At 37.2% G+C, this 16,066-nt stretch overlaps 1 protein-coding gene across 5 annotated transcripts in view; it reads left to right on the top strand.

The window, feature by feature from the left end:
• The window catches only part of pcca (propionyl-CoA carboxylase subunit alpha), a 189,861-nt gene that overhangs the window by 121,512 nt on the left and 52,283 nt on the right, over positions 1 to 16,066 (top strand). For all 5 annotated transcript variants that reach the window (XM_088604503.1, XM_088604512.1, XM_088604486.1 and 2 more), the window contains 2 exons: positions 3,056 to 3,158; positions 14,776 to 14,874. In XM_088604503.1, the coding sequence (XP_088460629.1) occupies positions 3,056 to 3,158; positions 14,776 to 14,874 (202 nt within the window). The remainder of the gene's footprint in view (positions 1 to 3,055; positions 3,159 to 14,775; positions 14,875 to 16,066) is intronic.

Genomic DNA, 16,066 nt, shown 5'->3' on the forward strand with positions numbered 1-16,066 from the left:
TTTCCATGGACTTGTTTTTCATGTTTTATTCTGAATACAGCATTCTGAAGCTTTGTTACATCATAATTTAACACTTAGTAAAGTGTTCATGCAACATGGGTGAATGTACTGTATGTACTTAGTACTGATCATTGACGTTCATGTGTAATAATGTGGTAACTAGCAACAATGTGGTATAACAGACCTCTTTCATATACCATTGTAAAACTTTTGCTAAATGAAATTGATGGTTCTTTCTAATGTTAGTTACATGACTGGGTAGTTTTAGATATCTTATACCTGGTTGAGCTGTTAAATAAAGATCAATATTAACTTTAAACACCCATTTCCTTGAAAACATAAGTTAAATTATTTACAAAAATTCAACATTTATGTATTTTTGGAAGACAATTTTCTTTTATGATTGTTCTACGCTTTTATGTTGGTATTTATCCTGGCTTACTCCAAAGAAATGGATTTAGTCTTAGGCTGTAACACAATCTCTGGAAGAAAATACTTTAAAATAGTTTTGTCTGTTTAGACACTGTAACCAGACTGTAACTATGCAAGGCAATATTTGTGTTGGTTTTGTCTGTTTCCATATGAGATTTTGATGCCTATAAAGATTTAAGTTAGGCAGGGAAGATTTAGTGCTTTTAGGAAGTGCTGTACAGCACTGCAGTTTTCTTAATGATCGGCTGAGTTCCATGAACTACCAGTTAAATCTACAAGCCATTCTAGTGAATTTATTTGAAATGGCACTTCATACATCTTTAACTCTTCTGAAACACATTTTAAACACATTTTAAAATCAAGTCTTTTGCACCAAATTATTAATTATGTAACAACGTGCAGTTACTCTGTATGATATTGTGACAAACTTAAATATTCTGATAGCAGACAGAAGAGTTCAAGACCCCATTTGCACTTATTAACACTTGGACAAAGCTGATTGATACACATGGAAAAAGGGACCAAAGTTGTGCCAGTTTTGATCACACTGCAGTAAAGCATTGCATAGTGATATACGTGAAACGTTTTGAAAACAATGTAAAGTTTTCATAATCAAATGATAGAGTCAACCCTATGGAACCACCTCAGGACAGGATTCTTCAGTTTGGAGAGACAACATGTAAATTGAGTTGTGTATTGGTACAACCACAATGTGTTTGACATGATGAAAGACCATTTGAAAGTGACTAAGTTGAGCCAAAGCTGCATGACTGGAGTTTGCTATTCAACATGCATGCACACCATGTGAATGCTGACATAGATTTGCTTTTTGGGAGAATCCTGTGTTGTGTCTTTTTCAGACATGATAGAAGATATTTCTTCAGGAGAACATTGTTCTCTTTGGAGTCATTGTCATTCATGATGGGAGGATGAACAAAACATAAATTTAAACAAAAATTATATACAAAAATTATACAAAAAATGTAAACGTATTCAAGTTAATGGTGATCTCACTGTGCAGCATTATAGTGATAACAAAGACTAATGGCAGATTTGAAAATGTTACAGTAATACCAAGGCCAATCCAATACCTTAATCTTTCAAAACAATAAAACTGTTTGCCATGTGTTTGTGGGTCACTATCCTTCCAGAACAGTTAATACTTCACAGAAAACATGCTTTCGCATGTCCTATTGTTTTGAATGGAGTCTATAGTTTGGTCTGAGATTGACATCAGGTACAGTCCTGTTTTAGTAAATCTTAACATAATCAAGTACTTTTGAGATATGTTCAGTAGCTATGTGTCACTGTCACCTACTGCAAGCAATGTCTCTTATTTAGCAATTATTTTACCACTTAACAATTATGTAGTTAGAGATATCTGAATACATCTTGTGACGTGCATGGCATTTTTGTAGCTTTTCCGACTCTTTCCTTTCAGAAACTTGTTCACAAACAATGAAATGATGCCTGTGGAAAAACCCTTTGTCCTGCCTAATTATTATTTTTAATCTGGGGTTGTATTTCTTTTTATTTTCTTATAAATTTAGAATTGGCAATTATTTTTAAATGCTGGAATAACCAGTCATATGTTTTTCACGTCTCAGCTCACTGCTACTAATGCTGCTACTGCACACAGGGGAGGAAGTGAAGGAAGCTGGATGCACCTTGCTTCAGCCTATATCATTTAACTCAACACAGACAGCACTGCCCCCTACAGGAGGTTCAGAGCCAGCTGAAGGAGACGCATCTTCTTCACTGAATGCCTGCAAGCACCCAGCCGGCCACTGGGGTCATTGTCACTGAGAGATGAGAGTTTCCTGGCCAACTAATCGCACCCTACCCTCAGTGGGGCTCGGCCAATTGTACCCTGCCTATGGGGTAATCCCAGTCACAGACGGCTCATTACATGACCCAAGCTCGAATCCGTGACCGCAGACCTCATCCTGTGTTCTAGCAAGTGCCTTTACCAACTGAGCCATTCTGGAAGCCCCTGAGGCTGTCGTTCTAAATATGACTTCATTGGGTCTGTATCACAAGACCATTGATTGAGCTGGAACATGAGAGTTCACATTATCTCCCAAAGTTCATTTAAGAATACACAATATTCACACCTCTCAAGTTGCCTTTTTGAGTATGTGGGAGCACCAAAATTGAGGGGGGATAGCAGTATGTCATATTTGGTTTCATAAACCAATAACCACAGTACATATTCTCAATTTTAGAGAAGCACGTGTTTGTTCTTTTCCTAGTGAGGCTGAGGTGTAGGTAACAGATGTTTGTCCCCTGTTTATTTTTTTTGGTTTCTGTAGCAAAAGGCCTGTCATTTGTGTACCTTTTGTTGTTTGATCATACCACAGTGTAAAACGGAGCACTCATGGGTGCCATTTTCCTTTTTGGTGTCTATGGCAACAGCCCACACACATGCCCACACCCTTAACATTTGAATGATGAATGATACCTAATGTAGGTTCGTTTACGTACTGAAGGGGAAATAAAAAACTTCACATGCCCGGTGCCTGTCTACTAAGCTGTATTCTAGTGTGTGCATGTTCCCTGCTGTAGTCTAAATTGGGTGCAAGTGTGCAACATATAGTGTATAATGTCTGCATTTTTTTTCCAGAGTCTCCACTTCACAGCAGGAGCAGAAGAGGTGGGAGCTGTCAGTGGAGCTGGAAAAGGGTGTTCATGCCGTTACTGTTTCCCGCTTAGGATCAACCTACACAGTAAGTCCCATCTGCCAGAGCAAATATCTAACAAGTCGACAGAGCATTGATCCAAATTTTGTATCTCAGACATGTTTTTCAGATTTGTCTGTGGCATTACAAAATCCCTTCCTATTGTCGCTTGCTTACATTTTTTTTAATACACCATTGCAAATGCTGGCCAGGTGTAGTACAGTGTAACACCCTTATTTCTTTATTGCAGCTGAAGGAAATCTCTTAGAAATATGTGCCTATGAATTCTGAAGTGCTGATGGGAACAAAAACAAATCCTCCTGTTAAATGTTTTGTTTGCTGAATTCTCTAAACAGCTTTTACCAATAAGTACCATACATGCAATATTTATCATTTTAGCTCAGCCATGCTGGAGCTTAGCAGGGGTTATATAGTCATGTTAGTGGAGCTAAAGAGACTCTGACAAACTGAAGCACCCATGGGGTTATTTTCCACTTAGAGCCTCATTACTATGGTAGAATAACAGACAGCCTTTTACAGCTCTGAATAACTACACCTGCACATCTGCAGCTGTTTACACAGGTTGCTGAGCATTCATAAAACATGACGGTCTGACAATAGCATTATCATGAAATGATAGGTGGTATTTTACAGCATGAGAGTCGTGAGAAACATTAATGCAGCAGTAAAATCAGGTTGCTGTCAGATTACAGTGAATTAAGAGGAATATGGTAGTACAGACATATTTCCCTCACTAGTTAAATGAATTTGCAAAGAACTTGCATTTTCTTGAAATAATCTTGGTCCATTTTTTATTTTATATCATTGGTGCTATTCGTGCTATTCAAGAACAGAAGCACCAGCATGGCCATTTAATATAATTAGCAATAGTTTTCTATTGAATCTTTTTAGTCCCAGGTGCAGTAAATAAAAGAACTACAGAGCGCTATGTCACACTCTCTGCTGAATGGCCTGTTAGCCATGAGTGCATCATAGCCAGTGCAAACAGGTCTGCTTTGCTCTGTGTGTATTTGACAGGAGAGAGATTGTAGGGCATTAAAATGACAAGGCAGGTCAGGTGAGTTTGCTACACAGAAGGACTCTTAAATACAGTATAAAGTACATTTAAAATCCTACACTGCCACTGATGCCCTCAGATGCACGATTCTTCATAAACTGTTTTTTTCTAAGCAATGTTTATTAAGCACTTTTTCCTAACATTGTTTAGTAAGAAGTTGGCTTGTTGGTTGCACCTTACTTTATGATTACCTCAGTAACACAAGTATTACATTTTACTCATTGCATATCTTAGGTCTGTATTGCTGCCCTGTGTTGAACTGGTGTTCTGTCTAAGGTGCAGCCCAGTAGGTTGGGCTCAGACTCCCTGCAATTCTGTATTTGACTAAATGATGGATGAATGTGCAATTGTGTGTTTTTAGCATTTGCAGTTGGTGAAGGTAAAATGGCTTATTTAAGGTGGAGTTTCATTTTTCATGAGCCATACCTGGTGTTTTGAAGTTCTGATAATTGCAGAAAAGTTGTGTGAAGAACCAAAATGTGATATCTGCACACACATGGCAAGATTGCTCCAGCCTCTAATGATGATGGACCTCCACTCAAAAATGCACTTCCGTGTAGATGCCACTTGTGCCCCCTGGTTCGTTTTTCATTGTTCATTCTGAAGAAATCTGCTGTGCAGAATATGTCAGTGCCTTTGAGGGACCTGGCACTATAATTCAAAATCCTAACTTGTAGTCTTCTCTGTTCAAAACTGAAAAGGAGCAGTTCTTTCAACCTGTCAGTGTAAGGCTATTCTCTTAAGTCCCAAAATGCATCTGATGATTCTTCTCTGTAAGGATTCCAGCAGTATATTTTTTTGTTCTGTAATGACCAAGGTTGTACACTATTTTAACAAAGGCCAAACTAATTAATTATAAAATTTAAAAATAACATACTTAAACTTAAATAAAGACTAAATTCCGTGCTATATAGTAATTCTAATTGAATCCCCACATTGTCAGGAAGATGTAAACAACTTGTCAACGCTATACTTTTTCATAGACACTTCTATCTCAGTGCTTTCCATTTGGTGTATTTAGTTTTGTTTTTACTTCCTTCATGCAAACCTTTGCATTTGTATGTATTAAATGCTATTAAATGACAGATTTTTTTCAGGTCTTTAATTTTATCTAAATCTTTTTGAATTTCATTTAGTGCTTGTATAATGTTTGCTAAACCTTCTAATTTGGAATTGTGCAAACTTGATTCGTTTACTTCATTTAGTCTAGATCATTAATATAAATTAAGAAGCACAGTGGTCTTAGTACAGATCCCTGTGGTACTCCACTTATTACATCTCCCTAATTAACCTGTCATCAATCTAATTATATTCACTTCTCTGATTACCAACCACTTGTTAACTGAGAATTAATCTTTTATGCTTTATGTGTGTCTATTATTGTTGTTGCTTGTTCAGAAAACTCTTAACAAGTTGGTTAGTATAGATGTACCTTTTATAAATCCACGTGGAGCATTCCCAAGGATGTAAGTTCCTATATATAGTTGGTTTTCATTTGATTTTGTTCTAACAAAGTCAGATTTATTGGTCTATAATTACCTGTGTTAGTTTTGTCACCCTTCTTATGTATAGGCACTATGTCAGCAATTCTCCAGTCCATTCAGTATACTATCGCAGTCTTGAGGAACTGTTGTATGAGTTGCACCAATGGTTTCTGAACAAGATCTCTTGTTACCTTGGTAAGATACCACTAGACCCTGAGGACTTATCTCAAATCCCTCTAGTACCTGAAACACCTCTGCCTCTTCAATTCTAATCGTGTTCAATAAAGAACTTCTTACACCATCCTGAGGTATGTTGTTGACTTCCTTAGTGAATACCTTAGAAAAAAGTTTATTTATTCCATCTGCCATTTCCCTTTAATCATCTAGAAGTTTACTATAATTGTCTAGTACACATTTTTTTCATCTTGAATAGTTCTTTCGGTGTTGCAGTACTGAAAGTACTTTTTATTGGTTTAGCCTCCATTGCAATATTCCTTTCTATCTCTCTTGGACTTTCCAATATGTAATGTATTCTTGTGTTCTGTAAAATGTTTTAACTTGCAGTGATGCGAGAATATTAGTACACACATATCATAAAACAATTTTACATTATAAGTACTGCAACTATAAAATGGCCCAAATAAACTGATAATGGTTGCTTTCTAGTTGTTTTGCATCATATTCCTTTATGGATAAAACTTCAGTGATACTGAATTTATGAATTTCAAAATGCTTTGAAAATAGAGGCCAGTGAGATCTGGCTCAGGTAGCAGCACTGGATTCCAAAACTGTAACAGATTAATACTGACTTTCTGAAATTTCCATTCCTGCCTCAACATGCATATATAGTATGCACTGGTAGGGCAAATAATTTGATATTCTGATTTGAAGGGACACTTTTTTATTCAAATTTAGCAGAATTAATCAGTAAGTACTTTCATTGGTTTCTAGTAAAGAATAAGCTAAATTCACACAATTGTGTTCATGTCTTTCTATTTGGCCATGCTGATTAGATTAGTGTTGCCAAGGGGCAGCAGCATGTCACCAGGTGGGTGGGTACTTCATGGTGGATGAACTGGGCTCCCCCTTCCTGTATGTACAACACCTTGGGGTCCTTTGGAATTGCTACATAAAAGCAAGGAATTATTTAATATTTCTTACTGAATTTATTACTGATTAGTAGTTTGTGTCAGTGATTTACCCATTGCAGTGGGTGTAGAAAGTATTGGCCCCCCTTGGATCTCTACCACATTCTGCTGTGTTACAACCTCTAATTGCCACACTTTTGCGCAGGATTATTTTGTATGATTAAGAAAACCACCCTTAACATATTGAGGGGGCATAATCATTTTTTATGTGGAAGAAAAGTTTATGAAACATGGAAAACTGAAAAATACAGCTTGGACAAGTATTCACCCCCCTGAGACCTGAAACGTTCAATATCTGCAATTACAGTCTCAAGTCTTCGGCAGAATGTTGCAACTAGCTTTTCACTTCTTGCAGGTTTTATTTTCACCGACTCTTCATTGCAAAAGTGCTCTAGCTGTTGCAGGTTACAGGGGGAGCAGTGGTGTAAAGCAGTCTTCAGTTCCTGACACTGATTTTCTATGGGATTTAAGTCTGGACTTTGACACTCAAGGACTTGCACCTTCTTCTTTTTAAGGCATTCATGGTTCACCTTGTCTTTGTGTATGGGGTCATTGTGATGTTGAAATAAAAATCTCCATCCCAGTTTCAGATCTTTTGCAGACTGTTCCACATTTTGTCCAGGATCTGCCTGTCCAGGATATGCATTCTGCCCTCTGTTTAGACAAGCCAACCAGAGTTGTCTGCAATTTTTCTGCAATTTCCCTCACGGGATCAATAAAGTATCTATCTATCATTCCTTACTGATGAAAAGCAACCCCACAACATTATGCTGCCACTGCTATGCTTCAGAGTGCGGATGGTGTTTTGTAAAAGGTGTTTCTCCAGACATAACATTCGGCATAAAGGTCGCATAACTCAATTTTGGTCTCATCAGATCACAAAACATTTTTCCACATCATTGTTCCTACATGCTTTTTGCATATTCAAGACGGGACTTTCCTTGCCACTCTACAGCCCAGATTTGGAGAGTACCTGGACTATTGCTGACTGCCTCACAGTTCTTCCTACTCATTTATGAGACATTTTAAGTCTTTGAGGGTAGCTTTTGGCCCCTTGACTATTTCTCTGACCAATGTCTCTCTTGCCCAGCAGCTGAGTTTTGGAGGACAACTTGGTCATTGAAAATTCTGAGTAGATTTTTTAAAAAAGATTTTGGCCATTTTCCCCTGAAGCCAATTAACCTACTAGTATGTAGGATCACCCGGTGAAAACCCATGTGAACATGAGGTGAACATTCAGACTCCAGTTAGCAGCCCAGGTCTGGAGTTGAACACGGGGCACAAGCACTGAGAGGCAGCAATCTTAACCACTGCATAACCATGCCACCCTTAAAGAATGATATTATCTTTATAACAATATTTCATGTGATGCAGACTCTTTAAGGGTGTTTGGACAGCTGCTAAGAGAAATACAATGGGAAAATAAATTCATCTCAGTTTTCAAGTGATTATTATATACTCATACAACTGTGGGAAAACAAAGCTTTTCATATTTTCTGAATGATATTTTTGTTTTATTTCGAATTTTTTTGCTGAATTTTTTTAAATTTTGCTTCCAAGTTATGCCCTGGAGATGTGAATTAAAGAGTTGGTAGGAAATAGTATAGCTACTGTATATCTGACAGTGCCCATGTCAAAACAATTAAGTTTTCAGCACTTCAGGGCAAATATTACTGGCATTAATATTCATATAATATTAGCAATGAAGACTGAAGAATGAAACATTGTACACCTGTACTTGTATAATATGTATACAGTATGTATATATTATGTATCATGTTAATAGTTTTCCCTAAAGTGGTACAAGCCTTCCCACCACTGGTATAGACTAATCAGTACTTTTATGGGGAGCGTTAAAACATTGTGTTCAGGTCTGGACACATATGATCTGATCTGCTGTCCCACACTTAAAAAATATAAGAAAGGTTGCAAACAAAAGGAGGCCATTCAGCTCATCTAGCCTATTTGGTAGTTAGTAGACAATGGCTGTGGCTTGTTTCAGTCTCCCACCACTCTTTGTGCAAAATGTGCCTCCTGTTCTTAGTTCTAAATCCACTTTCGTACAGTTTCCACTTACCCCATCTTCCTCCATGTATACTTATGCCCTCTATGGCAGAATTTCCCACTGTTTGGCCTTATCCTACATTCAGGCAGTCTTATGTTGCATGTTATTAAAATGGTTTTGCTATGCCATTGATTTCCACAGCATGTGCCTTTAGAAGAGGAATTCACCATTCTGCTTTCAGTTTCACATATAGTTTTAGGATGTTTCATACAGGATAGTGTTGCTAAGTCTCTGTAGGTGACTGTTAAAAACTGGGAATGAATCACAATGTGTATTGCTACCTTAGATCATGAAACACCTGACAACATAATGTATTAACACCTCATATTTTGCTAGTGCTACAGACACCAAAATAAGCAGGTGTTGTTTATTCTATAATCTTAATTAAAATGTTTATTTATATCATTTTAAATTGTGGTGCAACACTTTGTGGACTCAGTTGTTTCATCAATAGTTGCAATTTGCAGTATTTCAAAGGACTTTAGCCTATGAAAAGCACTGTGCTGTCTCTACACCAGAACGGTGATTATCTTACTGTGCTACAGAAATAGTTATTATTCATAGTGGATTGCCAAAGTCTTCTGTTCTGTAAAGTTAAAGTAAACTTTGATTGTTTTATTCCGGATTATTTGTATGAATTTTGTTGTTGGCTTTCTGAGCAAAACTTCATTGCAAAGTCAAGGTGGGTTTGCAGCAAGTGAATTTACACATATTTCTGTATTCTGTTTGTTGTTGCTGTTGTCCTAACAAGCCAAGGTTGATCGCGGTGAGGAGGCTCGTAAGGGGCTGCAATGGAAACAGCAGGAAAATGCAAACAGAAAGGGGTTTAATCCCCCCCGAGAAGCAGCTGTACTGTCTCTTTGATCTTGTTCATCTCGTTTCTTCCAATTGCGGAGACATTATGACCCCTGTTTCACTACCTCTGCCTTTATTAGTTCCTTCATGGTTTCTCCTTCCACATTAAAAAACAATGGCCTTTACATAAGAAGATTATTTTGTAAGGCTGCAGCTCAAAGTGCTAACATTCTCTCCCTTGTCCTGTTTTGTTATTTTGTTTGTGTGCGCACCTGTGCGTATGTGCATATATGGTTTTTGGCATCTGAAATTCATGGTTTGATATTTTAATGCAGAATGATTGTTTTTTTTAATGTTCGCCTCCATTCCTCTTGTGCTTCGAGATTCCATGTATACTTTCAAAATATGAAATTTTTCTGTTTTGTTTCTTTTCTCCGTGTTCACCTCCTGATGCCCTGCTCTTCGGTCCTTGACCTTTAACGTGTACTACTTGTTTAACAGTGCCGAGTTGCATTAGGAGAACCAGTCCAGAAAGGATCATTTCGTATAATTCTTTACCACTCACATGAAATAAAAAGAAATGGGTGCCTGACCTCCCCCTCAACTCGAAACCTTTTTTACGCAGAATGGGAACATAAAAAATTCAAATCTTTACTTGTGCCAGCAGGGCGATTTTATTCCTATGTCTTGGTGAATCAGTTCAAACTTTAAAATAATTCAAAGCCATAAAAAGGGTATCATTGACACTGGTGAAACACCATTCAGTTGTACTTCCAAAACTCAGGCCTCTCTTTCCTTCATATGTCATGATCTTGCAGGATTTGTGTCATTTTGCGGCTGAATGTTTTTACACATGCAACTTGTGCTCTTGACCGGGTACATCTCCCGTAGGCTTTTGGTGGGAAAAACCTCTTGGTGCAAGTGCCACACATGGGTTTAATTAGGGAATCATATGGGTCTGATGATCGTTTGTTGCAATAGAATTCTTATTTCATTCACCCATAACGCGAAATGCCAGGACTTCAAACAGGCATCTCTTGAAAGGTTCTGTAAGGTTCACAGTTCTGCTGTTGTTTTGAAGTTGAGCTCCTTTTTGACAGTGAGATCTGGTATTTATACAACTGGCTTCACATCGAAAACATCTCTTTCTGGCTGCCAGGTTTCATCAGCAAATAATGATATCTGCTGGTGTCAGGGAGTGATCTCTTAAACATAAAAATTCTTGAAGCAGAGATGTCAGGTTTTGAATGAAATTAGGATTTTTTCTTATGCCTTTGAATTGGATCCATTTTTAGGTGATTTACTCTGCTATAATCCAATGTGTTCCCATAAGCGCAGTTCAGAAATAAGTTTAAATAAAAAGTAAACCTGACAGCACAGCCCATCATAATTGGGATTCTAGTTTAAAATTTTTATACTGGCTCGCTGAAATTAGTGCTTGTTTAAGCACCTAATTTGAATGAGATGATTGTGTTGGTTACAAAGAAAAAAAAATCCCCACACTGAAATTGCCTTCTAGTTTAATGTTCTTGTTTATATATGTTTAAAGCTTTGCATAAGGCATGGCTTGTTATACTGACTTAAAATGCAGAAAATTAAATCCCTTGACCAGGAGGAAAAATAGAAGGCTTTATTGTACATTCACTGTAGATTAAAGCAGATCCACAAAATACAAAAAACGGTGACAAGATCGACATCATAATAAACATTAATAAAAAATGAACAAATCACTTTTAATTGAATCTTAATGTCAAGTTTAGAAATAATTATGAGGGATCATTTCTTGCTTGTCTCAAGGTTTTGCAGTTCTCCCCACAACACAGAGGAATGTCCTGCTACAAGATAAAAAAAGACTGACTAGTGAGGCTGAACTGTGACTGACATAGTTTTTGTCTTCATGGTATGAACTCAGCAATTTTATTTCAGTACTACACAAGAAAGAAAAAGACTAGTGAAACTGCTCTGCATAATACAAGAGATCTTTACTCCATTCAGCATTTAGTATTTCCTGTAAAATGTTTTCCTACAGTATGTGACTTAGAACGAAATTTTTTTTAGTTGCAAATCAAGAAGTGTTTCTTGATTTCTCAGAGAGACAGCCATTTCATCCAGTATGTCCCTTTGCCCCATACAGCTGTGCTGTATTAATCCATGTGGCAGTTTCACAAAAAAAAAGATAACAGAAAAAAGAAATGAAGCATATATATATATGATTCTTTGTTTTGACTTGAATTCCATTTAGTACGTCTTTCTTTTTTCCCCCCCGTATATGGTAGTCTTATTATCCTGGTGTAATTTCTACTTTTCAGACAAGAAATATGCTGAATCTGACTTCCCATTAATTTCTATAAAGCACATGGATCACACTGTAAACCTATTTTAAATATTTTCAAAGATTAATATAGCATTGCCTTCAAAGCCTTTTGTATCCTTTTCAATTTGCTGTGTAGGTGAGCCAGTGCACTGCGCCAAGTTTAATGGTCTGCTGGTAATTAGTTTTTTTTTTTCTGGTTGTTTTCTTTCCTGCATACTTGCCAGGGTGGAGAACAGCTATTGTCCCCTCCACTTTTACAGTAAAGTTTCCACTTCCACTTTGTATTGTGGTCCCAGTGTTTTTCAAACCGTTATCTAAGAGTCCGATTGCCCATTCTGATATAAAAACAGGCGCTAAGCGGTCATTGAAGCGTAAACAGTTATTTCTGGAAAATTGAACTTGTTCCCGGGTCAGGAAAGTCTAACGACTGTTGAGCCAGGTAAGGCATGGAAAGCTGCCTGTGACACTAGCAGCTCTCCCATTAACCTCTCCCATTAACCTGCTCAATTTAATATGTTCTCCATAGCATCAGCGCTTTTGAAATGACAGGATGTGATACAGTTTATGTTGCTATGGAAAAATTATCTTTCTTACAGACTGAAGTCATTAATTTGCACTGTGAGAACAGTTTAGATAAAATGAGATGAACAAACAGACTCTCCATGTCTTTAAACTATAATTCTGGGGACCGTAGCTCTCGTGTTTTTTTTCTGAGCCAGAAGTGTCCTTTTTACATAAAGACAAGACATGGATTATACTTCATAGCAAGAGGGCAGGTATGAAGATGTTGAATATTGCATACATTTTATAGGCCACAAGTCTCTTTTGATTGTTGTTTCCGATTGAACCATTTAAGTGTTTAACCATAAAATGTGTCTTTTATATACAAATTGTTTTACATTGGTACAATAAGCTGTTAATACAGTTGTTGTGCTTCTTTTATATAAAACCACACAAAACAGCTCAAATGGTTATATGGTTAGCATATCTTATCAGAATCATGTGGTTGGTCATACTACTAACTTGTTGTCTCTTTGTAAAATTTACATTTGTGCTGCACACATTTTGGTTTTAAGAGGAGGGAGGAATGTTTTTTGTAGTGTAAGATAATGCAAAACCCTCACTTCTTCATTAATAAATGAAATGAAAATATATAATTAAAATATGAATCATTTTTATCATTTTTTCCCACTACATCCTACCAAATTATTCTGTCTATGGTCTGTTTGTGGTCTTTGTACTACAGCATTGAACTTTCATTCAGGCAGGACACTTATGTTAGTTCTGCTTAAGTAAAGATTCACCTTAGTGCAATTAATAGAATGAGTAATCAATCTAAAAAATAAACTGTTTGTCAAAAATGTCTAAGGGATATGTTAACAGAAGGATAAAAAATCCCATGACTGAAGATGAACACAATTCACTTCAGAAAATAACTACAGAAATATATAGTATTTTTCAATTATACTGTGTAGTGATTATTTTGCACTAACATTTAGTAGAAAATGTAGCAAGTAACTTTGTATCAGTAGTATCACCTTTCACCAGACCTAATTTTTCACCAGACATTTTCCTTTTTTGATTAAAAAATAATTGTAGCATTAAAAACAGGTTTGTTGTAAAGTCCAGAGTGTTTCATATGGTGGTCTGGAGGGTTAATATGTCTGCTTTGGAGCCTCTCAAGAGCTAATTCCAAAATTGCTGTCTGGTGCAAGGCCTGTTTACTATCATCTGTGCCCCTGTTCTTTACCATCTTCTCACTCAGGTCTTCCTGGCCAAATTAATAATTCATAGAACACTTGAGATCCCCGTGTTGTGCAGTACTTTGGAAGCTGTCGAGTTGCACACCACTTCGGCACACATCCATCCACTCAACATTTCTCTTCAGGTCAAAAAACAATGATCCTTCCTATTTGATAACTCTTTACTTCTGATAATAGTCCCCTCAACGACTATGTATTTTAAAAGAACCCAGGTGGGATTACATTTTTAACATGGTCAAGTTGTGATGAGGTTTGAAGCACCATAAATCGGTACAACAGAGGACTGGAGTTAACCTGTCCACTTGTCTCTTTTTAAGCCATTTTCTGATGTGGCTAAAAGGGAGTTGGGGGGGCTGAGGTGGGGGTCAAAAAAACATCTTGAGTCCTGAAAAGCTAAAAAAACTGTACCGACATGTCTTCTTATTATAAAGTAGCATCCTCCACTTGATGTAACCCTGGTACCCTAGTAGAATATACATTATCAGAAGGCCATGCATATAGGCCATGCAAACACATTTGTACAAGTTTTTGTCGATTAACTAATTCAGAAGTGGGCTTCATTATTTCCCCTTAATTAAGATAACAATGCAAATTCCTTCATTAATAGTGACATGGACAATTTCTTCCTTACTCCGTGGGGACGAGATTATATGCAGGCCCCGTTGAGCAGGTTGCAAAGTGTCACCGGATATTCAAATGGCGTGCTTGTTTAATTGCAGTAAATGTAGCATGTCCGGATAGGTAGAGGAGTTTGGATGGCTGTTTTGTGCGCCGCGCGGCACTGCCTGAAACCCTGAGTTCCCACCGGCAGCTGTTCGCAGGTCTCCTGCCACTCCCCAGGGGCGCTCGGAAGACCATGTTGTTGGACTCTTGTCTTTTATGGCAGCAGCGGTAAACATGACAGGTTGTTTGGGCGCCATCTGTTTAAAATGGCTGCCGCATGGTACGCGAGCGATGAACTTGAGATCTGTTTTTTGTCTGTCTGCTCAGTAACAGTCTTGTCTGCTCGTCGCTGCAGGTGGAGATGGGAGTGAAGAGCTTGGACGTGACCAGTGAGTGGAACCTGGCGTCTGCTTTGTTACCTGTCAGTATCAACGGCACCCAGAGGACTATGCAGGTACAAAAAAAAACTTTAAATAAACAAGAAAAAAAACTCTATTTGCCTGACAGGCCAATTGCCTGTGTTCTCTGAATATTCTGTAGCTATTTTGCTTGTTTTTTTTCCCCACAGTGAAAAGTGTTATCACATAACCCTTACTCAGAAGACATTTTCCAATTTAAAATTAAGATTTAAGGAGTCACACTTTTCGTAACACATTTCATTAATCTGTCGTTTATATTAAACATTCATAAATTCATCTAGGTCTTTTTTTTTAAAACTTTTCCCCCACTCAGTGTCGTTGAAGAAAATATTCCTCCTCTTTCATGTGCCCTTGTGGTGCCACCAGGGAAATTTGTGGCACTTCATTTATACAGTGTGCACACAGAAGAAATGAGTTAAAACCAAATGAGGCATTAAAGATCATTAATTGTTACTTCTTCTAATAAATTGTCAGATGATTTTATCAACCTAAATGTTTGGATCTTTGCTCTCTGAGCTTAAATAATTTTACACTTAAGCTGTTTTAACGCTTGAGTAACAGCTTCTTCACTTCCGTTAAAGGTTGGAGATAGCAGAAAGCTTTGGCTCGAGATAGAACATCTTGTTTTGTTAGTTGCCCTCAATTCTGTTCGAAACTCTCTGGCAACACATTTTGAATTCAGTATCTTTGGGGTCATATTTTGCACAAGAGTTCAAATTGCATATATGGGGAGTGTGCAGAAACAGCTTTTATTATGACTGGCTGAAGAAACGAGGGACAACAAATGCAGTGTGTTCAGTATAGAACACTGATATTAGAAAAAAAGAAGGTTCTGTTAAGAACAAACATCAAAATAAAGCATGAATTGCAGGTACAGTAACTGGGGCTAAATAATAGCTTTGTGTATTTTTTTTCTCCTTGTACCAGCTTTTAGAAAGCCAGCTACTTTCTTGCTGATTTTTCTGTTAGTTACAAGTTAGTTATAAGTCATAGTTTTAGCTTTCATTGTTTTCAGGTATCGGAAATATTTACTAAAAAAGGCAGATTTTACTATCTATCATTTCTACCATGTACATGACAGTATTTGTTTGATACTGAATGCAGTTTGCAAACTGACCCTATTATCCCTATAGAATACAGTCCTTCCAAGTGGTAATTAATAAATAAAAGTATATGAAACAATAAAATCTTCCCTGTCTAGAAGTGTATGGTCCATAGCTAGCTATA

This window comes from Lepisosteus platostomus, chromosome 2, assembly GCF_059453375.1.
Source record: "Lepisosteus platostomus isolate fLepPlt1 chromosome 2, fLepPlt1.hap1, whole genome shotgun sequence".
NCBI lineage: Eukaryota > Metazoa > Chordata > Actinopteri > Semionotiformes > Lepisosteidae > Lepisosteus > Lepisosteus platostomus.